A 22,981-nucleotide genomic window follows, 5' to 3' on the forward strand; every position below is an offset into this window, starting at 1 on the left:
AAATCTTTGTCTTGCTCGCACTGGAATCCCATATCGGTGCCCGTTCATGTCCTGTTTGCTCTACTTCCCATGCATCTCATTGCTTATAGCCAGAGAAAGCAGTGGAGGATGGCCCAAAGCCTTGGGACCCTGCAGTCTTGTGGGAAACCTGGAAGAAGTTCCTGGTTCCTGGTTCAGATCAGCCCATCTCCAGCCATTTCAGCCACTTGGCGATTGAATCAGGCAGCAGGAGCTGGGGACCTTGGCAGGGAGTGAAATGCAAGTTATTCCAAGTTTTATTTCTGCAGGAGTAGTTCTGGTGTAGGCATGCTTCTCTCTCTCTCTCTCTCTCTCTCTCTCTCTCTCTCTCTCTCTCTCTCTCTCTCCCTGGAACTAAAGATTTGAGCTTGCTTTTGCATGCCACCTGCATTTCCCATTTCCCACAAGCTTCAATTTTTCACTCCTCCCCTGGCTTTTCAGCAGAGGTATTGAGGTGTTTCCTGTGGAGTTTCTGACCTACACAGGAGATGACAGGCTATCACACTCTCTTACTTCAACATTATAGGAACACTTACCAGTAACTTCAAGAAACATGAGAAGAGCAATGATACAGTGTTTCTCTAAAAGCTCTCAGAGTCATGTGGAACAATGTGAAAAACGTTCCCTTCAGCCTGCTCCCCGAACAACTGACCTTATCTGTACTCCCAGGTTTCTGTAAAGCAAGTGATATAAGATAGGAAACATTCATCCAGGCAACCATACAGATAACCCTCCACTTCTCAAATATGGTAAGAAGTATTGCTGGGATTAATCACAAGCATGTCTTCAAAATAGGGTAGTAGTTAACAACAGCTCATGAGGCATTTCAAGAAAGGGATTATTACAGATGCTTATTGAAAAAATAAAATAACTTCTGTGTTCCATTAAGATATTCTGACCCACAAAGGAGAGCTAGAAGAAGCTCCTACGTTCAGCCCAGTGGCTTCAGCCATTTTGTCCATTAAAGAAGGGAAGCAGCAGATGGAAGATCTATCTATTATCTGTCTTTCCCTGTCTCTCGCTCCAACTCTTCCTCTATGGTTCTGGTTTCCAAATAAACAATCTTTTTTGTTTTTTCTGGACCACAAACTTCATCTGACAGGAACCCTCCTAACACACACAGGAAATGAGGCTGGGAGACCAGGCAGTACCAGGCTCGAGCACATGCTGGCATATGCAAAGACCAGGACTGAAGACAGGCCAATACCAAGCAGAGAATAAGCCTGGCAGAAAAACTTGGGGAACTTCCCTACTATGTTTCAGGTCCCACTGGGTACTACAAGAACTGAGGCTGGGGGTGAGTTAGGCAGATTGTCAGCACTGGTTAGCATTGTTTTGGCCAGATCTGGGGCCAGGCTGGGATAGGACAAGCTGCAGTACCCTCTGGCATGTATATAGCCAGGAAATGGTGTGAGTTGTGCACAGCTGGATTAGGCTGCAATGCCCACCGGTGAAAGTTGAGACTGTCGGTGGGCTATGCCAGGCTGGGTTGAAACACCTGCAATGCCCACCATGTGCAAGACCAGGGTTGGGAACGGGCCTGGTAAGGGGGAACTTCCCTGCTAGGCTGCAGCTCCCACTGGTAAATGCAAGAGCTGAGGCTATGGGTAGAGAAGGCTTGGCAAGGCCACAGCACCTGTTAGCATATGTGTTGCCTGGGCCTGAGGGTGAGCCAAACTGGGTTTGGCTCCAGCACCCATTGGTGTGGGATAGGCCAGGCTAAGCTGTGGCACCTGCTAGGTCACATGAGAACAAGGTCTGGCTATAAGTCAGGATAGACTAGACTGCAGCACCCATTAATGAGAGCTAGAATCAGTGTAGGCCAGCCGGATCAGCATGCAGCACCAGCTGGTAAGTTCCAGGACTGGATCAGAATCACATAAGGCTTGATGTATTGTCTGATTTTGCAATGCATCTATCTGGACTGGACCTCCTCAGTTGCTCATGCCTATGCAGTGGATACCATGCCAAGACACACATGAGGAACATGACAGCCAGATCATCTAGACCAGCAGGGCACATCAACGACCTCATCAGAGGATGGGTGGGACAGTTTTCCTGGCCAAGCTTTGCAGCATATTCCTGTGTCTGTGGATGCACCAAGGTGGACTTGGTCAACTAATAGATGCTGGAAAGATTTTCTCAATCCTGGAGCATTGAAACCAACACCTTCTGAGAAACATGAAAAGCACTCAAGTAACACCCTTGAACACTCTTCCTCACATTGGGGTCTCTAAGGCATCATCAAGTGACTATCTCACAGCCCAGGTGCCAATGTAGTTGACAAGAAGGAGCGTCCCCTATCCCCCCTCCCTTGCCAATTCAGGGAGACAAAAAGCATGTGTTCCACCCACCTCCCTCCATATGTGACCCTGCCCACCCTACTAAGAGGTCCACATGGGCATGCACTCCTCCCAACTATGTAAAACAATATTAAAAAGAAAATTAAAATTAAAAATGTGTATTTTTAAGAAAAGGAAAGGTACATTATCTTTTGTGTCATTAGGTGTTTCTAAGGTAAATGATAGTTCTAGTGTATTAGCATTTTCTTTGGGGATTCGAAAGCCTCCTGGCTCTGGGAATTCCCCTGCCTGAAACTTTCCCCCTCATTCGCTTTCTTTTTGTTTGTTTTTCCAAAGCTGTGCCTGGAGGACTAGGGACAGATGACTTACTAGGGAACAATACACCTCTGTGACCTACAGGAGGAGCTGTGACTTTGCCAAAACTTCCAAGGCACAAAGCGGAAGCCAAGAAGAGGCAGGAGCAAATAAAAATATTTCAATGTCAGCATTTGTTTCTTATTCCTGGTTCGGATCTACGGGAACAATTCAAAGACCAAAAGTGCATTCCATATAGAACTTCCATTTTCTCCCTCCTATCAAATAAAAGAATTAATTAATACTTTCATTATGTTTAATCTGTTAACCAGCTTGCTCCAGGGAAAGGCTCTGATAACTTGGGATTGGTGGCCCTTCTGATTAGTCGGGATAAGGGGCTGGAGTTGGAGTGTCTTGTCCAGGTTTCATAAGAAGGAGAGAAGAACCTGCAATTGAGGACAGGAGAATAACAGACTAGAGGAAAAGGAGGTGCAGCCACTCGTTGTAGGATGGAAGCCACTTGCAGAAAAGCAAGCTGCGTGAAGAACTTTTGTGGCAGGTCTGGAGTGTGATAATTCCTGCAAACATACCAGGCATGCTGAGCTAGACGGGCCAGTAACAACCTATTCTGTGAGGCATCTGAGTACAAAAAAGAAACTGTGAAGATTGGAGAGGAGCTTCTGGGTGAGGGAGGGTTAAGGGATGGTTTGGGTTTATTTAGAACAGGAAAATGTGGTCTACAGAGGCGGTGAATCAAGGTTGAAGTGGGGTGGATTAAATACATATTATACATTTTCACTGATGTACACCTGTTGTGGTTCAACTAAAATCCTGGATTCCCAGACTTGTTGTGTGTGAACCTTCGCAGATTGTATAGGAGGACGGTTTTAAATGACAGGATGGGAGCCCAAAGCAGGTGCAGGTGGAAGTTTTATTTCCCCAACAAAGAGAGAGGCATTGGGGGCTGGGTCTCTACTCGATTTCAGCCTAGTCCAGAAAAGCTCCACAGAGTTGCAAGTAACTGGGACCCTAGCTGCGATGCCGACAGGCCAGCGGCACCCCAGGGATCTTGCAGAGATGGTTTAACTGAGGGAAACCTGTCACTCAAGACAAAGACATACTACTTTATTTCTTTCACTCCAGAATATCAGGGACAAAAGCTAGAAACATATGTTTAAAAAAAGGGCTTATATTTTGAAAGTCAGACTGACTGACAGAGACACTGAAAGAGACAGAAAGAAACAGAAAGAAAGAGGAGGGAGAAGAAAGAAAAACAGATCTTCAAATCATTACTTACTAGGGCTGTGCAAGGCTGAAACCAAGATACCAGAACTCCATCCACAATAGATAACAGTGTTTCAAGTACTTTGGCATATTCTCTGTTGCTTTCAAAGGCACATCCCCCACGAGCTATGTTAGAGGTGGAGCAGCGTGGACTGAAATCGGCACTATGTTAACAGGTGCCAGCATCACAAGTGACTGCTGAAGCAGCTGTGCCACAGTACCAACTAAAAGGTTTTTATTCTTGCCTCTGCCAGGGAGGGGGCCCTAGAATTTCTTGGAGGAGAAGTACCTGCAGAAGAACAGGGAACCCTCTGACAGGCAAGAGATTCCCCTCTGGTCTGTGTCCTCAACTTCTGTCTCCAGATACATTATCTTTGCAAGGAAAACACCTGAGGATTCCAGAACACCTGGAAATAGAAGATGTATTAAAAGATATTCGGGATGCAGACATGAAAGAAAACTTATCAAACAGCTTTCACTCAAGGCACCTTTTCACCTACAAAGAAAAGTGCATGCTGAATTTCCCTTACTTCTTATCAACTTAAGAATGCTGCAAAACTGTTTTAGGTAGGCTTTAGTTGTTATGCAGAAATTTCAGAATATACAGTCATGCTACCAAACATTTTCCACCACACTTGCTAGAGTGAGTCTAGCCCAAAAATTTATAGGCAAATCATTATCCCTTCTTCGAGGGTTAATCTTGAATTTAGAACAGAACAATCTACTGAAGAGAGTCATTTCAATTTTCTACGCTGGGGTCTAAATTTCTTGGCTTTTTGTATTAAAAGCCAATAAAAAATAAGCTGAAAGTAACAAAAATAAAGAATACAAAAACACATACTCAACATTAAATATTCAGAATGAGAAATTTTGATTATATTTAGAGATTCAGGGGCATGTGTAAATCATCCATGTCTATATGTTTTTCAGTAACAGAGTTCAAAAACATAACAACTGTTCACCAAATAATTCTTATGCATCATACTTTTAATATTAAGATTCCTTGAGTGCAGATTTCAAATGACTCAGATTATTTACAATACATATAATAGAAATAATAGATATAAATATTTAAGTAAATAAATCAGATTATAGCGGCTAGGTAGGTAAATAATGCTAATGATGCCATAAGCCTGATAATCAAATGACCTGTAACAGGATGTCCCATTTAGTTTTGATTAGAATTTCCATTTGGAAAAGTAGCAGCTGTTGGTTCATTTGCAGGCAAATGATTACAGGAGCAAATGTGTCTGTTGATCTTTGTATTTTTGTCAGAAAGAAGAAAGACTTTCTTGGGCTCAGAACCACCACTAGAAACTAGCACTCTGCTAAGCAAAACAGAAGGAATGTGATGTCCCCTCATTCCCTTTAAACCCTGAGAAAGTCCTGCTGAACACCAGTGAACTAAGAGAAGCCTCTGTGTAATGCAGTCTCCATGAGACTCTATCCAGGTAACTAAATCTGACAGGGTGGGATGTGAGAAGTTCTCCTCCCATCCTCTCTACCAGGGCACCCAGCAAAGTTTCCCTAGAATTCCTAGGGGCTAGTAGAGGCAGCCAGCCCTGGCAGGTGCAGTTGTGTTCTCATGGAAGTCACAGGAAGACAGGCAGTGATGGAAGCTTGGATCTAGAGTGGGAGGAAGATTTTGTTTCTGCAACACAGCACATGTGCTTTTCCATCTGAGAGCTGAAACCCTTGGGAAATGGCTCCCATTCGAACTGCTTCATTATTGGCTAGCTAGTGTTGGCATCTAGCAGAGCAGTTAAAACATTTCATGGGACACACACATCCCATCTTGGATGTTCAGAAGTTCAAGGCCCCTTCTGCCTGGGATTCCAACTGCTTGCTAATGCACACTTGGGGAGGTGGCCGGGGATGGGTCAAGCACTTGAATGTCTACTGTTCTCATGGGAGATCCGGCTGGAGTTTCAGGCTCAGGATCTTGAGGTCATTGGAGGAGAGAGCCAGTGGTTGGAATGTATGTGTGTGTCATCTGTCTCTCTGCCACTCAAGTTATTCTAGGAATTTAAACATCAGATAGCTAAGACTATGACCGATCTCTCCCACATGCCTGGGGATATCACTCAACTCACAGGCACTGCAGTTCTTCTTGTCCCTCTGCCTCATTCCCACTGGTCCTGAAATCTCCACCTTTCAGGCCTGAAGTTACCTCCTTATGTCCTCCCCTCATTCAGTTTCTTTCCTCAAGTCTGGCCCATGCCAGGAGTTCCATGGTTGATCTTTATCCCTTTGTGAAGACACCATCTTCTCTGTTTTGTTCTCCTTTGTCAGAATAAAAAGTGTATTGAGCCACTTCACTTTTAGCCTCTGTTTTTTTTTTTCACCTTTCTTTATAGATAATTGAAAGGTATTATTTTTCACTTATCTTGTGAAAATATATAAAATAACAGTGATATAACTGTCATACCTCATGTGAAATAAGTTCCTTCATGTCAGTTTCATTTGAGTATCTCTCACAGAGATCAGGCCCTTGCTTCCACCAAGAACCTTGCACAATATAGTAGCATAATTAAATGCAGTTTGCTCTTTAAAAGTAGACTTTTATTTATACAGTTATATTCATCATTTCATGCTGAATCTTCATTTCCCTTCATTCCTTCCCTCTTTTCATGTCATCTTCCCTTTGAAAAGCTGTGTAGTACAATGGGGGAGATATAGGAAACATTGTACCAACAAGGTCCACTTCTATGAGTGCACCTGGTGATGCTTGCAGAATCTTAGAGAGAGATAAGTGTGGGGAATTGCATTGCTTTCTGAATGAGAGACTGGGTTACATAATATAAAGCATTTGAACATAAATACTGACTGTATTTCTGGGCACAGAATAGCGTGAATTTTACATCCATGTTCCACAGGCAACTGCATTTCTATAAACATGATGGAAATGAGAGAATCCCATGTTGTCTTATCTGTGCTTTGCACTGAGTAGTCTCTCAATGGCTTCAACCAAAATGGAGTCTGGGATGCTTAGATGTCTTATTGTCTTTTTTGGCCAATGCTTTATCCATAGTACTACTTTTAAGATTGATTAACAAACAAATAATATCAGGACCACTTTGCTCTATATCGGGAGAGTTTCATCGGAAAAGAATAATGCTACCCAGATTTCCTTTCTGCCTCCTCCTGTACCTCTTCCCGTCCTCCCTCCATTCTTGCCTTCTTTGACTCTTTCTTTCCTTACTTCCTTTCTTCCTCCCTTTCTTTCATTTGCTTTTTCTGCTCATACTACCCAGCTTCCCTCCGTTTTTGTCTCTTTTTTTCTTTCATCTCTGTTCATTGTTTACTTCTCTCTTTCACACGTGCTCTCCCTCATTTTGAAATTCGAATCTTTTCCCGATTGTATTCCATCACATTATCTGTGTGCCTTGCAATCCGCTCTATTAATGTGTTGCTTGAAATAACCAATACATACAGGAGAACAGGAAAACCAGTTTAGGATTGAGAGGCCTGCCACTCACAAGGCCAGGCATTTGTTGAGAGAGAGAGAGAGAGAAAAGAGAGATATAGTAATGTAATGTTTTCGAAGCAATTGATCCTTGGTGACATTATAGAAAGCAAAATAAACTTGACATAATGGGAACTTCCAACCCTTGACGTGTAGTCAACTCTAGATAATTGCTGTTATCATTCTTTTGCCTCCCTGTTTTCTTCCATTATATTTAAATTTAGAGACATTTCCTTTTCTGGGCAGCAAAACATAACTACTCACAGTGAAGAATTTACATGGATATGCTAGACCAGAATCATAGAACAGTGTATAAAACCAGGAAAAACAACTAACGAACAGCAACAGTACAGGATCTAGATTATTCCTTAGAATGGAAGTTCATGGTTGAGATAGCCAGGACTTAAGACTTCTCGCTGGGAATCAGGACACCTGTCCTGCGTTCTGTGACCTTATTCGGACTTAACATTCTAATAATGGATGGCATTTCTGACCATGTGGGTTTGTTACGTGTGTTCCCAAAACCCCATGGAACATAAGACACATGTTGGTGTTTGCATATGATACTGGACTACCTTCCATCTGTTACAGAGTTGAATTCTAAATTTAGAATTACGTTTTTCCAGGGAAACCATTCCTTAACACCTTGACGGCATTGGTGGCAATGATAACCTGGAGGTATAAATATCTGGAGGTGAAAAGCCAGACACTATTCCCCAGTCCAGCTCCAATCAGCAACCATGAAGACCCTCATCTTCCTCGCTTTCTTGGGAGCTGCTGGTGAGTCTCTTCTGATTCATTTTGAGTGATTTTTGCTGAGTGTTTAATGAGTGAATCCATTAAGTGTCTATCATATGTGTGAGTTTGTGCTGTGGGAGTTAATAAGGGATGCTGAAATGGTCTTCAATTAGTTTAAACAATGAAACACAACACAGAGTCTATGATTAAAGATACTTGAAAATCCCACTTGTTGGAAGAAATTCATGGTGAACCATGGGTTGTGGCTGTCAGGAGGGGTGCGGGGAAATCCCAGTGCCTATAAAGCAGTGTCAAATAATGCAATGTAATCATTAAAAGAGAGAGAGAGAGAGAGAGAAATTCATGGTGAACAGAGCATTTGAGCTGCATGAAATCATGATAATATTTGTACTCCACTTTGCCAGGCTAACCATGTTGATAAGGCTCAGAAATAGAGCTGAGTAAGATGCAAAGTTTGAAGAGGAAAATCATAAAATTCTCTGTCAAATGACATAGTGAAAATTTTAGTCTAGATACAAGGAGAGAGGTTGAGGGAATTAGGGAACTCAAACATCATGACCTTGCAAGACAGTACAATCTCAGGTAGCTTGCCAAAAGCTTCTCTTCTCTGACTTCCCGAGAATACCTAAGGCATGTCAACACCTCGATCATTTCCCACTCACTTTATGTGACTCCAGCAAAGCTTCACATCTCTTTGCGTGGCTTCTCCATGTCAAAGTGTTCTTTATAGCCAGAGTTGTGAGCAGTTGGGACACCAACTATGGAACAAATCTCAGATCTTTGTGAGTTATGTATTTCTGTTTGTATTGAATTCTACATATGCAGAACAATTTTTTAAATTTAAACATAAATTGAAAAACCTAGGTATTTAACAATTGAGTATGGATTTAAAAGCTATGTAGCAATAGGCTTTCCAAAAATTACCTCATTTCATTGTAGTGAAATAACATTTTATATTATTATTGTTCTTATTTTCTGATTGTGCAACAAAAGAAAAATTGTACTTACCATGTTGATTTAAAAAGAGTTGGTAGAAATTAACATGGAATCACGTAAAAAAGAACCTCCACAACTGTATTAGTTGTGCTGTTCATGTCAAAATCAAAAGCAGAGGGGTAGAAATTGTAACATGTTTTTATTTAGCTAAGATCTGTCAATTTTCTCTCTCAGTCGCTTTCCCCACCAGCAGCGATGAGGATGATGACAAGATCGTCGGGGGCTACACCTGCACAGCACACTCTGTGCCCTACCAGGTGTCCCTGAACTCTGGCTACCACTTCTGTGGGGGCTCCCTCATCAGCAGCCAGTGGGTGGTGTCTGCAGCTCATTGCTACAAGTCGTAAGTGATCAAGGCTCACACTCTTCTGTTCAGAGTTCAGCTGATGCTCTAAATATTCTGAAGCACTCTGGAGGGACTAGTGTGATTATCCATTGGGTATCGAGCACTCAGAGTCTAAAAACTATATTATTTTCTCAAGCATTGTGTGAGGTACCGAGGACATTAGCAAAGACAGATAAACTTGGATTTCTATCCTAGCTCCTTAAATAAAGGTACAAAGACATGGGAGGGAAATAAATGCAAGGAATGTCTTTGTAATAAGTGTGTAAGAACATGAATCAGCACAAGACCCTAATGATTATAACACAACCACAGAAGACTGCTATAAAAATACTACAAATACATAGAGATCTTAGATTACTACAAATAACATGACTCATGGCACTCCTTCCCATTCTGCCATATGGCTTGTGCCTGACTCTTCAGCATGTGAGAACCAGTGACACAACCATAGGAGAAATGCCAGGTTCTGATAAACATCAAACAATTTCCTTTTCATCTAATGGTAGGCAGAACTTCTTAGTTCCCATTCCCGATCCTCACTATTACAATAAAATGGAGAGCCTTAGTGGCACTTACTAAGATGTGCTCTTCATGGAGCTTTAGTGGCAGTGGACTTAGCATGCACTGTGTGAGTCAATACCAGAAGAGGGTGGTGTCTGTGGTCCTGCCCAGAGCCTGCATAGTCAGGAGAAAGAAATGCAACTCAACTTGAATGCTTAACAAAACTTGAACCTTTTTATCCAGTTCCATCCAGGTGCGTCTGGGAGAACACAACATTAATGCCAATGATGGCTCTGAGCAATACATTAGCTCTTCCAAGGTCATCAAACATCCCAAGTACAGTTCATCCACAGTGGATAACGACATCATGCTGATTAAACTGAGCAAGGCTGCCACCCTCAACTCCAAAGTGGCCACAGTCGCTCTGCCAACCTCCTGTGCATCTGCGGGAACTCAGTGCCTTGTCTCTGGCTGGGGTAACACCCTGAGCAGTGGCAGTAAGTGTCTGTTGGAATAGAAACGCTGAGTCTTTGTGGAAGGCATGTAGATGGTCAGTTAGCTCCAACTGTCACTCATGTTGAGTTGGCCCTTGGATTATTTTGGGAACTTGAGAGATTAAAGGCATATAGATGGAAATAGGACGGACATCTTCAATGATAGCATACCAAATTCATGCGCTATCTGTGAATGTGATAAAGATTTTAGGGAGTATCACATGAACAGGGTGAGTAATGGGCACAAATCTAGAGGTCAATAAGAGTGGGGTTAAGGAATGCCAGAGTAGAAGAATTGTGTCCCTGCATGAGAAATGAAATTTCTAGGCTCCAGAATTCTGGTGACTGGTGCCAGTGTCAAAGAAAAAATGTGTTTATGGCAAACAGCTGAATTACTAACATGAAGTAAAAGTTATTGGAAGACAGAGAAAGAGTGAGACTGGTGGGTGAAGCAGACAGATTTTGGGAAAGAAATTTCTAGGAGGAAGACTTGTGTTGAATTTGACTTTCACTCTTGCCTTCCACAGCCAGCATGCCATCTCTCCTGCAGTGTCTGAATGCACCCGTCCTCTCTGATTCCACTTGCAAGAGCTCCTACCCCAACCAGATCACTAGCAACATGTTCTGCTTGGGCTTCCTGGAGGGCGGAAAGGACTCCTGCCAGGTGAGTGTCTGTGCTCCTCCCGCACCCAGGCTTGCTCTTCTCCACCTGAGTTTCCCTGTTCTGAAACACACAGGAATGTATGAGCATCCCTGGACTGATGGAGAGAGATGAGCTCCAGTTTGGGGATGAGTCATTTTCTCTTTGTGATATTAATAGCTGGATGCAGGTGTAAACAGGGACACAAGCAGTGCTCATCAGACACTGCACACACACAGTAGAGCTTAACCAACTCCAAGAAGGCATACTGTGGAAGGCGCCCTTGTAAAAGGATCAGTGCTCATTCCTTAGCATACAATCTCCCTTAGGTTACTTTGGGCTACTGTAAAAAGAAGTGCTGAGGCAGGAAGTTGGGTAAGCGTTATAGTAGAGATTCTAAAGATTTTATTTCCAGAGGGAAGGATGGTGTTCCATGAAGATCAGCAGCCGAGAAAACAGAAAGAACACTTACCACCCCATCCCCTATCTGACCATAAACAAGAGCACTGATTGTCTCTTCCCCTGCTCAGGGTGACTCTGGTGGCCCCGTGGTCTGCAATGGAAAACTCCAGGGTATCGTGTCCTGGGGCTATGGCTGTGCCCTGAAGAACAAGCCTGGAGTCTACACCAAAGTCTGCAACTACGTGAGCTGGATTCAGCAGACCATTGCTGCCAACTAAAACCACTTTTACACTCCACAGTCCACCCTGTTAGTTAACTCTCTTTTCATGCCTGAAAATAGTAACTAAATAAAGACCTTTTTTTAGCACCATGATTGTTAAGAGTGGTCGTTTCTTTGAATTGCTGAACTTTGTTGAATCCAGCTCCTGAGTAAGCCGTTGTAAAGAGGGAAGGGAGTTGTGACACAGTTGAGTGAAGCTACTTCCTTTGATAGTGGCATTTTATCCCTGATTCCTGTTCTGGCTGCTTCACTTGCAGTCTTTCTCCTTATTTCTGGTGTGGTCAGCATTGGTTAGCGCTCCGAAGGATGGCTCAAATGCTTGGACCCAGTCACTCACTGGGGATTCTTGGATGGAACTGTAAACTCCTGATTGTGGTTTGGTTCAATTCTAAACTTTGTGACCGTTAGTACAGCAGGTGTGAATGAAGATCTGTGTCTCTCCATCTTTCTCATATACCCTGACTTTTATTTAAGATGTATTTCATTTTATTTTATTTTTGAAGATGTATATACTTTTATTAGAAAGTCAGATATATAGATAGGAGGAGGGAAAGAGAGAGGAAGATTTTGTGTGCCATGATATAGTCATCCAGCAGCCTCAGAGTCAGAGCTTAGGTGATGGAGAACTTGGACTTTAAGTCAAGCTGAAAGGATCAATGTTCCATCTGCTTGTTCACTCCCCAGATCAGCATATGGGTCAGAGTTGAACCAATCTGAATCCATGAGCCAGGAGCTTCTTCCAGGTAGCCCAGACAGGTTCAGGGGCCCAAGGGCATGAGCCCACCTTTACTTCTTTTCCAGAAGCAATGAAATGGACCAGAATTGCAGCAGTCAGTACTAGAACCACAGAACATATGGGATGCAGATACTAATGCCAGAGACTTTCCCTACTGGCACTTGCCCAGAGAAAATGTATTATTCCATCCATTGCTAGCCATCCTTCAACTGGGACAGTAAGTGACCAATGGCAAGGTCTGAAAAGAAGGGGGAGGGAATGTGAGGCAGATCCACACACAGCAACCTCCCTTCCTGACTCTGTTGCTTTGACTCTCAGCTTGCTTTCTCTATGCTGATTGGTGGTGATAAAGTGATTTCTGTTTGGTGCAGAAACTGAAACAACTGGGAAACATACATCTAGGAAATATCACAAAATGCATCTGTTTTATTAAATCTAACAACTAATAAGAAATAATACAGACAAGAACATGGTTATAAAAACTAACAGCTAATAATCTACCACCTTCCTTCCTAAAGTTGTCACAGGTAAAGCATGGAACAATTGGAAGCTATACTGGAATCATTGGAAAGAGCAGACATGGGCTAGCAAGATGGTCAATTGGCTCAATCCTCCCCTTGCACGTGCTGGGATCTCATGGGGGTCAGTTCGTGTCTGTGCTGCACTGCTTCCTATCCAGCTCCCTCCTTATAACCTGGGAATGCAGTGGAGGATGTCCCAAAGCCTTGGGACTTGCAGGTGTGTGGAAGCCTTGGAAGAAGTTTCTGGTTCATGGGTTTAGATCGGCTCAGCTCTGGCTATTGCAGCCATTTTGGGAGTGAACCAATGGCTGGAAGATATTTCTGTCTCACCTTCTCTCTGTAAATCTACCTTTCCAATAAAAATAATAAATCTTATAACAAAAAAAAAAACAAACAAAAAAACAGAAGACCTGAAAGAAGGTCTGATCTAAGCTTTAGAAGAAGGCTGGTTTCCTGTTCATCTCATTTCTCAGAATACAAAAGAGTGGTGGTGGTGCCTTAACTACTGCTGCTTGTGGGAGCAAAGGACTCAGGTGAATTCCAAATTGACCACAGGGAGTCTGGAGATTTAGGCTGGCACCTGTGTGGAAGCTTTGGAAGAAGTTGCTAGCTCGTGGGTTCAAGACAGCTCAGTTCTGCCTACTGCAGCCCTTTGGGAAAGAGAACCAATGGTTGGAAGATATTTTTTTTCTCTTATTTCTGTAAATCTGCCATTCTGATAAAAAATAATTAATTTAAGGAAAAAAAAAAACAGGAGAAGACAGAAAAACTGATGTAAGCCACACGGGAAGGCTGCTTCCCTGTGGCAATTCATTTCTTAAAATACAAAAAGGTGCTGGAGGTGGTTGTGGTGGTACTAGTGCCTTAACTACCACTGTTTGTGGGAGCAAAGAACTCAAGTGAATTCCAACTTGGCCACAGGAAGTCTAGAAAGTTAGGCTGCCTTCCAACTCTAACTTACACAAGGATCACAACTTCTGAATCTCTAAAATGAGGAGAAAAGAAAAAAAAAGATGTGGAAAATCTGTTAAAGGTATTTTATGCTTGCACACTCTGCAAGACTCTAGGAAGGACAGGGAGAGTCCAAAAGACAGGAGGCTCAGGGAGCAAGGCTTATCATCACAAAGAGGGTGGGGATGACAAAGAAAGGCCATGTCACAGAAAGGGACAGGGGAGGGTAGCCAATGTGATGCTCTTGCAGACACTGCCAGGATCAGAGAGGAGGCCGGAGGACCTTGGCTTGGTCTGCTTGTTTCTATCTATCACCCACAATAGAGAGGGCTCCCAGCAGTGCTTTCCATATGAGGTCTAGTAAGGACTAGTTTGAAGACACTGATGAGCTCCTGGTTTCTTTCTTTACTCTGTAATTAGCATTTCTTGCTCATTTGTTCTTGCCACAAGCTGCTTACAGCTTGATCTCCTCTCCTCTCCTCCTGCTGGCGATACTGCAACCTGCCATGAAGAGCCCTTGCATTTTTATTCTCTTGTGTGCAGCTGGTGAGTATTGGGTGGCTTGGGTAGACCTGGAAACTTGGGTGTTGTGTGAAGGGTTGGGAAGCAAAGGAGACAACCAAGCTAAGAGATCAGGGCATATAGAGCATTTCCAAACTCCATGAACAGTCTTGGGGAAGAATCAGAAGCATCTTAATACACACACAACTAATACACTCATGTGCTCCTAAAGCCCTCTGAGGATGGAGAACCTGTCGAGTCCTAATGACTACCAATGCCTTTCCTTCTCCTGGTTGCTCCTTAAGCTGTCACTCTGCTGCCCAAGTGTACCACACTGCCCAGGGCAGTGACCATGGGAGAGGAGGACAGTGGGCTGCGTGGGGAGCTCTGGAAAGCTCCTCCAAAATGAGGCAATTTTTAATGTTCTACTCAGATTCTTTGAAAAAAAATTAATATTTTACAGGTTTTTCAAGGAATTCATGGCACCGTCATGAGTGTTTTCAATCACTGGGTGTTTGAATTAGTCTCAGGAACTTTAGTAGTATTTCTTCTCAAAGACACTTACTCATTTCCTAGGGTGGGATGCATGATTTCCTCTGCTTTTTTAAAGGGTTGAAACAACCTTGATCTTAAATTTGAAACTCTTAGCTGAAGGAAGACTTCTGATGCTGAGTTCTTGTCTCTTTAATTATTTGCCTCTTTATCTATGATGTCTTGAATCTCCAGGAGCTGTTTTGGGAGATAGCTATACAGAAAAGTTTAACTCAACCCTATTAACTATTCCTTACCTGGCCTATCTTCAGACCAAGTCAGGACCCTGTGTAGGGTGTCTCATACACCCAGAGTGGGTTGTGACAGCTGCACACTGCTCTGCCCCGTAAGTATCTCTTGTGTTCTTGGGAACTGGGAGGCAATTATGTAATTTCTTATAGCTGCAGTGTATTATGGGATCTAGCATGTGGGGAAGTGAAGATATGTTATACCACACATCTCTACTCCTGAATAAGAGAACTCCCAGTGAAACAGTTAAGTATATCTTGACGTTACCATGATAGATGTTCTGCCTTTGCCTATACCACAATGCCATGAAACATTTCAATAACAGGATGTTCAACTTCTAGCTGTTATTAAAGGAACAGTTTAGGTAGCACTATAATTCTTTAGGTGGTGGAGCAAGGGACTGACTTTTGTACATGCCTGCTCTGGAGGTGGACAAGCCTGACTCTTTCTAACGAATGTGAATGCAATGAGAAATGATCACTTGGAGTACTCACAGACTGAATACTTACTTTTGTGGGGTTCTGATAAATATAAACAACACACGGCAGATGACGTTATTTGGCTTAGGGTGATCACAGAAAAGCCCTAAGAATATAGACAATTGGTGGTTATGGTCTTGCTGAAGGCTTGCTGGAGCCTGTGTAGAATAAACACAGAACTGTGACGTCCTGGATTGCAGTGCAATCTCTGTTACCTGCTAACATTGATTATCCAAATCTCAACAATAGTAACTAGACTATACTGAGTGCTATCTCAGCAGCCAAAAATCAAGTCACATTTTACCTGAGCACGTCTTCTCCACAATAGTGAAAACTATTCTTACTAGTTTTAAAAGATTTATTTTAACTGGAAAGGCAGATCTATGGAGAGTAGGAGACACAGAGAGAAAGATCTTCCATCCACTGGTTCATTCCCCAAATGGCTGTAATGGCTGAAGCTGAGCTATTCTGATGCCAGGAGCCAGGATCTTCTTCCTGTTCTCCCACATGAGTGTAAATTCCCTAGTACTTTAGCCATCCCACACTGCTTCCTCGGGCTATAAGTGGAAAGCTGGATGGGAATTGGAGCAGCTGGAACATGAGCCAGTGCCTATATGGAATCTGAGCACTTGCAAGGGGAGAACTGAGCCATCACTCAAACTGCTCTTTACAGTCAAGAAAAGTACTCTGTAGTTCTCAGGTAAGATGATCTGTGTGTTTCCTCTACCTAAAGTTCCTTTCTATCTCCTTGTGTCTTTCTTCCAAAAGTATTAATATACGACTTGGTGTTGTTCAACCGAGCATTAAAAGTAAGAAAGAGCAGTCACGGAATCACTCCTTAATTGTGACCCATCCTGGATTTGATTCAAAATCTCTGAAGAATGATGTGATGTTGATAAAGCTCTCCAAGCCTGCAAATATCAACACTGATGTGGGAACTATAGCCATAGCCTTGGAATCCATGCTTTTCAATGACACCTGCTTTATTCCAACCTGGATTTGGAATGAATATCAAAACAGTAAGTGTTTGACTCCATTTTCTTAATGCAAGAGATTGGGGGGGGGGCTGTCAAAAAAGTGTTGAGGTATACTTGATGGAAATAACTATTAGGAGATAATGGCATCAAGTATAGAGCAATTAATGCCAGGATCTTACAAAACTATGTTTGGAGATCAAAGATAAAACTCAAAGAAGCTAATATAGTGTAACCAACCTGATAGCACAAGTGGAGCCGTTGGTAGGAATAACATCTCTAGAACATTCAAGATCAGGATCCAAGGAACAGAGTGAAATAAAGGAGATATTAAAAGTCCTCACTCCAACGCAAGCATCAAGACATCTTGTGGTTGGTTGACCTATTCATTTCCTAATTCCTACTGCTAAAATCACAGTGCCTAAAAGGAGACAGAGAGAGAGCAGTCAGAGTGCAGCACAGTACTTTGGTGGTTAAAGACTTTGCCTTGGATTCTCTGGGATGCGATATGGGTGGTAGGTCTTGTCCCAGCAGCCCTGCTTCCCATTCAGCTCCCTACCTGTGACCTGGAAAGGCAGCAGAAGATGGTTCAAAGTGTTGGGACTCTGCACCTGAGTGGGAGACCCAGCAGAAGCTGCTGGCTTCTGGCTGCGACTAGGCTCAGCTCCAACCATTGGGGCCACTTGGAGTATGAATCAGTTCAAAGAAGATATTCCTCTCTGTCTCTCCTCTTCTCTGTATATCTGACTTTCCAACAAAAGTATTTTTTATAAAAAGAAAAAAATAATATATGAATGATAGATGAAGCAACACGACATGCATCCACTCAACCACTGAAAGCCCCCCACTGTGCAGACACATGGTGATCCATTCATTCCAGAAGACCCTTAGAGAAGAGGGACAATGAGGGAATCACTTGTTCTGTCATAGGGGCCATTTTCCTACTAGAAATGATGCTTTCCTGCCTACAGTTCAGCTAAGTGTGTCCACTCAGAAGTGGGGAATTGGCAGGTTCATATTGAAGTCAATTGGTCATTATGACATATTATTGTCATTCCCTTGGCTCAGCATATCTCCTGGGAAACATGGACACAGCTCATGTTGTAGGTGCACATGATTCTCTGTGAGCTCTAGCTGAAAATGGGCACAAAGATCTGGTTCTTGAAGCAGCTTGTTTCGTTAGAGACACTTTAAAAGAAAGTAGATTACGAATGCATCTGTTGGTATCTGTTGGTTATTACTAAATGCGGTTCACCAACCATGCTCTCCTCAGGTATTTTCAAAGGAGGAAAGAGCTACCACTTGACATCTGAAGTAAAGCGATGAAGCTCCTATTTTTTGTGATAGGAAGGCAGAACAATCTTCTCCAGGCTTACTACCACTGAGCACAACAGAATTGCAACTCCTGGAGTTTGTGAGGAGCTTGGAGTTCAGGAAGTGAGGCATAAGTGGATTACAGGGGCATGACTACTTCCAGTTGGGCGCTCTAAGATACATTTATTAGAAGGCATATGTCTTTGAAGCACTGGTTTTAAGAAGTGATGGGGTAGGGCTGGCACTGTGACCAAGTAATCTAAATGGTCTTCTGCAACACTATCATCCCACGTCAGGGTTGTGGGTCCAAGGCTGATCCTTTCCAATCCAACTCCATGTTAATGAACTCAGTGAAGATGGCTCAAGAACTTGGGCCAGTTCCCCTTAGAGAACTGGATAGAGTTTCAGGCTCCTGGCTTTGACCTAGCCTGGCCCTGGGCCACAGCAACCATTTGGAAAGTGAACTGTAGATCTATCTTCCTCTTCCTTCTCTTTCTCCTTTACTTGTCCCTCTTCTTTCTCTCTACCTTTCAAATAGATTAATTAAAATGATTGGATATAATTGATTGGCTGATTTGTAAACATGCTCACTAATTTGTCCTGTACCTACTAACTAGGTTTAATCTCTGCTTTTGGTAACTAGAGCAGTTTATCTGTTCTGTAAAAACAAACAACACATGGGAACTTGTAAACATCCATTGGTTTAGTAAGAAAGAGAAAAAGTCAGAACCTACACTATTAGTGTTTTGTAACTTTATTTTTGGTTTACAAACAAGATGCCTGGAAATATAAGTTAATATATATTGTGGATAAATTATAGCTGGTGTAACATCGTTTCTTAATAGGTTTTAGTTATCACCTCAAATCTTATAAGACTCAACAGAAATTTGATTGTGTAAGTTCTGCGTGTCAGAATCACAGAGAAAGAATAGATTTCTATAAACTCTCTAATGGAAAGTTCTCCACAGTTATTGGGAATTCATTATTTCAAGTAACTTATGTTGCAATCACTTAGCTTGTTACACCTCTCTTGACTTTGATTCCATAACACTTAAAACCAGAGGCCATCCTAGAGATGTAATGATAATGCTTCGATTTGCAATACCTTCATCCCATATGGAGACTGGTTCATGCACCAGTTGCTCCACTTCCACTGCTAATGGTCTGGGAAAGCAACAGAAAATGACCAAGTGCTTGGATTCCTGCTATCCACATGGGAGAGCAAATGGAAGCTCCAGGCTTGTGTCTTTGGCCTGGCCCTGCAGCGACATGTACAACCATCTAGAGAGGGAATCCGACAGATGGAAATTGTCTCTGTGTGTGTATGTGTGTTTGTGTGTATGTGTTTGTGTATAAATGTGTGTGTTTGTGTGTGGTGTGTATGTGTGTATATGAATGTATTTATGTGTATGTATATACATGTGTGTTTGTGTACATGTGAATGTGTGTAGACATGTGTGTGCAAGTATGCATATGCCACTCTCTTTTTCTAACCATTTCAAAACACATAAAATATTAAAAATCTTTACAACTGAATAGAATTCCTTTCTCTTGTTTTAAAACCTGACCTTTTCTGGTCTAATCTACTTTAGGATACTTAATTAGATATATAAATGTACCCACCAGTCTCACTTGAGTGGCCTCTGGTCAAGAGTTTTGTTTCTTTCATTCTTGATATGGTCTATCAGAGATTAACATTACATTATTGCTAGAATAAGAACAATTGCTCCGATTAAAATGAACTAACTGATCCATTAGTGGAAATTTTATATCTGTTGCAAACATATACATACATTTATGAAGAAGCCATTGATAACCTATTTAAAACAAATCCACTCATGTACACAGGAATATAGCTTCTCCCTTTATGATTAAATATGAAACTGATGTATTAGATGCCTAAAAGGGGGAGAGGTATTGTTGGGAACAATGGTTCTGTGACAGTCTTCTTTCTCATGACTTCATGTAATCTCAGTTATTTCAAAGGTTTATAAATCATGTATGATTTGAGAAAACTACAGAATTGGTGATTGATGGAAACTGGGTTTATGAATCCACTTTTCTGACAGAAGAGTTCTGAACTAACAAAAGAAGGAGCTCTGTGCTAAGGAGAGGACTTGGAGTTGATTTGTCTTGTCTTTCATACAGACAGTGATGCTGACATCTTGACATGGATAAATGAGCACGCTCTTCCCAACGACGAATGCCTGTCTATACTTCATGAACGGCAATCAGAAGTGTTTTCAAACATCATGTGTATGGGAAAACCTATATCTCCCATATTTAAAATTAAGGTATTGTCCATTCTTCTGTACAAAGACACAGGCAGGGGCTCATAGTAAGATGAGGAAGTGATGGGAAATCAGTTATAGTTATCTTCAGGGCTCCATTCAAGAAAAATCAGCATACAACTGGTCCCATTCGTCTCTTCCTCCAGTCTCTGATTTGAAATGGAACATCTATCCCTTTTCCCTTTGCTTGTGCTAGCATTGATTCAAGTTGGAGCCAAGGAGTGAGCTTCTGTGAATGTGAGGAGTTGTCCCCTTTTAAGAAAAAGAAAGGAAAAAAAGTCTAGTTAATGAACTGGTTTTGCCACAATAATGAAGCAATGCATCACTTCTTGGCATTTCGTTTCATGCCCTTTGTTGCATGAGATAAAAAGCTATATTGACCTCTTGTTTGCTTGGTCTGGTAGGAGGTTCCAGCTGCTCCAGCCATCTGCAATGGGAGGCTTCAGGGAATCTTGTCTTGGACCAATGGCAATATCATCCTAGGAAGTGAAGGATTCTTCACCGAAGTTCATCCTTATGCAAGATGGATTATGGCAACCATAAGTAAACACTAAAGTGTTACTGTTCTCCTATATTCACAATGTCATCTCTTGGTGATTTTCATAATGGATCCTTCATCTGAACAGAATCGAAAGATTCAATAAAAATAATCAAACTTATGCACTGACTTTCGCTCTTTATCTTATGATATTCAAGAATGATGAGAAGTTTAACACTCCATCTATCCACGCTTAAAATTAAAGCACCGGCTACATTTGCTATGGATGTATAAATAAGTGAAATAAAAATTTTTGACCACTGATTGGCTAAACACACTTGACATTTTACCAACACAAATTTGAACTGCAAAGTTGTACATAGATGCATATTTGCTTCTATTTTCACATTGAGATTGCCAACACTCTAGAAAACCTCACAGATAAATTTCATAATTAAGAAATATTAAAAGCATGAAGAAGCCAGGTATATGCTATTGGTTTTCTCTTATGGTTTTTCATTTAAGGGTAGGTATAGTAACTGTGTAATGGAGTCTATCATATCTATATGTGATATGCATCTGTATGTCTAAATCAAAGATGGACTTCCAATAAAACTATTAAATATATCTTGACAATAGGGTTCTAGACTCTATAACTTTGTCCACACCTACAATGTCAGGATGCACTTAAGTAGAAGAATGATGGACTTGTGACTTTTTATGAAGGACTATACTACTGTGATGATATAGGAGAAATCAGTGGGAGGGTTGGAATTTAAGGAGGGGAAAAGGGAAATCCCAAAGTCTATGAAATTGTGGTATAAAATAGTAAAATAAACAAATTTAATTTAAAAAGAAGCCACGTATATCATAATGCATAAAATGCATGTCGTTATAGTTATTTACCACTTGCATAAAATACAAATGAATCTATTATGAAAAATTAAAATTTAGTGAAATACATGTGCACAAACACATGTTGTCCATGGTATCATTCCCGTAGAAAGAAATGGAAATGAGAACAAATGTGCAATATTAAAGCATGACTACACAAGCTAGCTCTAAAACAGAGTGCATTGCTATCATGTTTTCACAGCCATCACCTATTGTATTCTTGGGGTATCAAAATTGTGTGTGGATTTTTAACCATGCCAAGGGGCTGTGATGCTAACCTCCAAATTGCTCATGGGCTAGCTGTAGGATACTTGGTGGCAATTGATACTATAGAGATAAAACAATCTCTGGGAAATAGTAAAGCCAAATTTTCTAAATGGTAGAATCAGAGATGTTAACATCAAAGAGGCAGATAAATTATGGGACAGTAGAAAAGTGGTGTGTGTGGGGAAACACATGCAAGCAAAACAGAGCAGAAACAATTTGCTACAAAGTGTTCTAAACAGGCTGGCAAGCTCGGTGGTAGTGAAGGGGCTAACATCTGCAAAAGGGTTTGGATTCTCCTGTTGTCAGTGGGATGTGATTAAAGCCATCACGATAAAATATCTCATATTTCTGATCTGAGGGCCATTAAGGAAGCAGAGCTCACAAGATTCAGACGTAATGACTGTGAGAGGAAAAAGCTTGGATGGTGTCATGCATTACTTCCAAGTTTCTGGCTTGGGCAAGTAGACATTGTTGATCTGAAAAGAACTGTGGTTTTGTGCACAAACTAGAAAGAGCACAGTCGCAAGTCAGGAGACGTCTCGCATGCCATGTTTGCAATCCTTGGAAGACATGGAGGTGATCATTTCTGACAGAAAATTAGAGAAGAATGTGTGGAACTCATACGTACATGGCTGTCCTGTATTTATCGGTGGTTGCTCTTGGCTTTGGGAAGAGCTGCAGCAGGCACTCAGCTCTCATCCCTGTCATCCACAACAGGGGTGGAGGATGTCTGGTTCTTGCACCGTTTGGTCTGACCCTGGCCAAGTCAATTGCAGACAGGACTCAAAATTCAATAAATGTAGCAACAGGCTGTTTCTTAATTTCAAAATTTGGCACGGAGCATGAATAATGTTATAAATATCTAAATTTCCCTTTCAAGAAAAAGGACTTTCCTCCCCTGACACAACATCCATACTCACCATTGATATAAGTCCCACCTCTTGACTACCTAATGGACATGAGCACTGGACTCACATCTCAATGTGACAGATACTTCCCAGACCTACATCTC

At 41.8% G+C, this 22,981-nt stretch overlaps 2 protein-coding genes across 3 annotated transcripts; both read left to right on the plus strand.

Annotated features, from left to right (window-relative positions):
• The first annotated feature begins 1,333 nt into the window (after positions 1 to 1,333).
• Positions 1,334 to 20,976, plus strand: LOC121170880 (probable inactive serine protease 58). The gene is made up of 6 exons (XM_041002292.1): positions 1,334 to 1,341; positions 14,442 to 14,537; positions 15,219 to 15,369; positions 16,520 to 16,770; positions 20,188 to 20,333; positions 20,735 to 20,976. The coding sequence occupies exons 2-6, from the start codon at positions 14,498 to 14,500 to the stop codon at positions 20,882 to 20,884; spliced, it is 738 nt and encodes a 245-aa protein (XP_040858226.1). The 5' UTR covers positions 1,334 to 1,341; positions 14,442 to 14,497; the 3' UTR covers positions 20,885 to 20,976.
• Positions 7,941 to 11,947, plus strand: LOC121170882 (cationic trypsin-3-like). Of its 2 annotated transcripts, none has more exons than XM_041002295.1 (5): positions 7,941 to 8,145; positions 9,295 to 9,463; positions 10,211 to 10,468; positions 10,993 to 11,125; positions 11,632 to 11,947. In XM_041002295.1, exons 1-5 carry the CDS (start codon positions 8,106 to 8,108, stop codon positions 11,779 to 11,781), a joined length of 750 nt encoding a protein of 249 aa, XP_040858229.1. In that variant the 5' UTR covers positions 7,941 to 8,105; the 3' UTR covers positions 11,782 to 11,947. The 2 variants fall into 2 exon arrangements, with proteins under 2 accessions (XP_040858229.1, XP_040858230.1); XM_041002296.1 differs by having other exon boundaries at positions 10,211 to 10,464; positions 10,989 to 11,125.
• Positions 20,977 to 22,981: the final 2,005 nt, after the last annotated feature.

This window comes from Ochotona curzoniae, unplaced genomic scaffold (genome assembly GCF_017591425.1).
Source record: "Ochotona curzoniae isolate NIBS_2020 unplaced genomic scaffold, NIBS_Ocur_1.0 scaffold_2476, whole genome shotgun sequence".
NCBI lineage: Eukaryota > Metazoa > Chordata > Mammalia > Lagomorpha > Ochotonidae > Ochotona > Ochotona curzoniae.

Coding starts and splice junctions, on each gene's coding strand:
- LOC121170882 (XM_041002295.1), top strand. CDS start 8,106: ATGAAGACCCTCATCTTCCTCGCTTTCTTGGGAGCTGCTG. Junction 9,464..10,210: donor GCAGCTCATTGCTACAAGTC/GTAAGTGATCAA, acceptor CTTTTTATCCAG/TTCCATCCAGGTGCGTCTGG. Junction 10,469..10,992: donor ACCCTGAGCAGTGGCAGTAA/GTGTCTGTTGGA, acceptor TTCCACAGCCAG/CATGCCATCTCTCCTGCAGT.
- LOC121170880 (XM_041002292.1), top strand. CDS start 14,498: ATGAAGAGCCCTTGCATTTTTATTCTCTTGTGTGCAGCTG. Junction 16,771..20,187: donor TTGGAATGAATATCAAAACA/GTAAGTGTTTGA, acceptor TCTTTCATACAG/ACAGTGATGCTGACATCTTG. Junction 20,334..20,734: donor CTCCCATATTTAAAATTAAG/GTATTGTCCATT, acceptor TTGGTCTGGTAG/GAGGTTCCAGCTGCTCCAGC.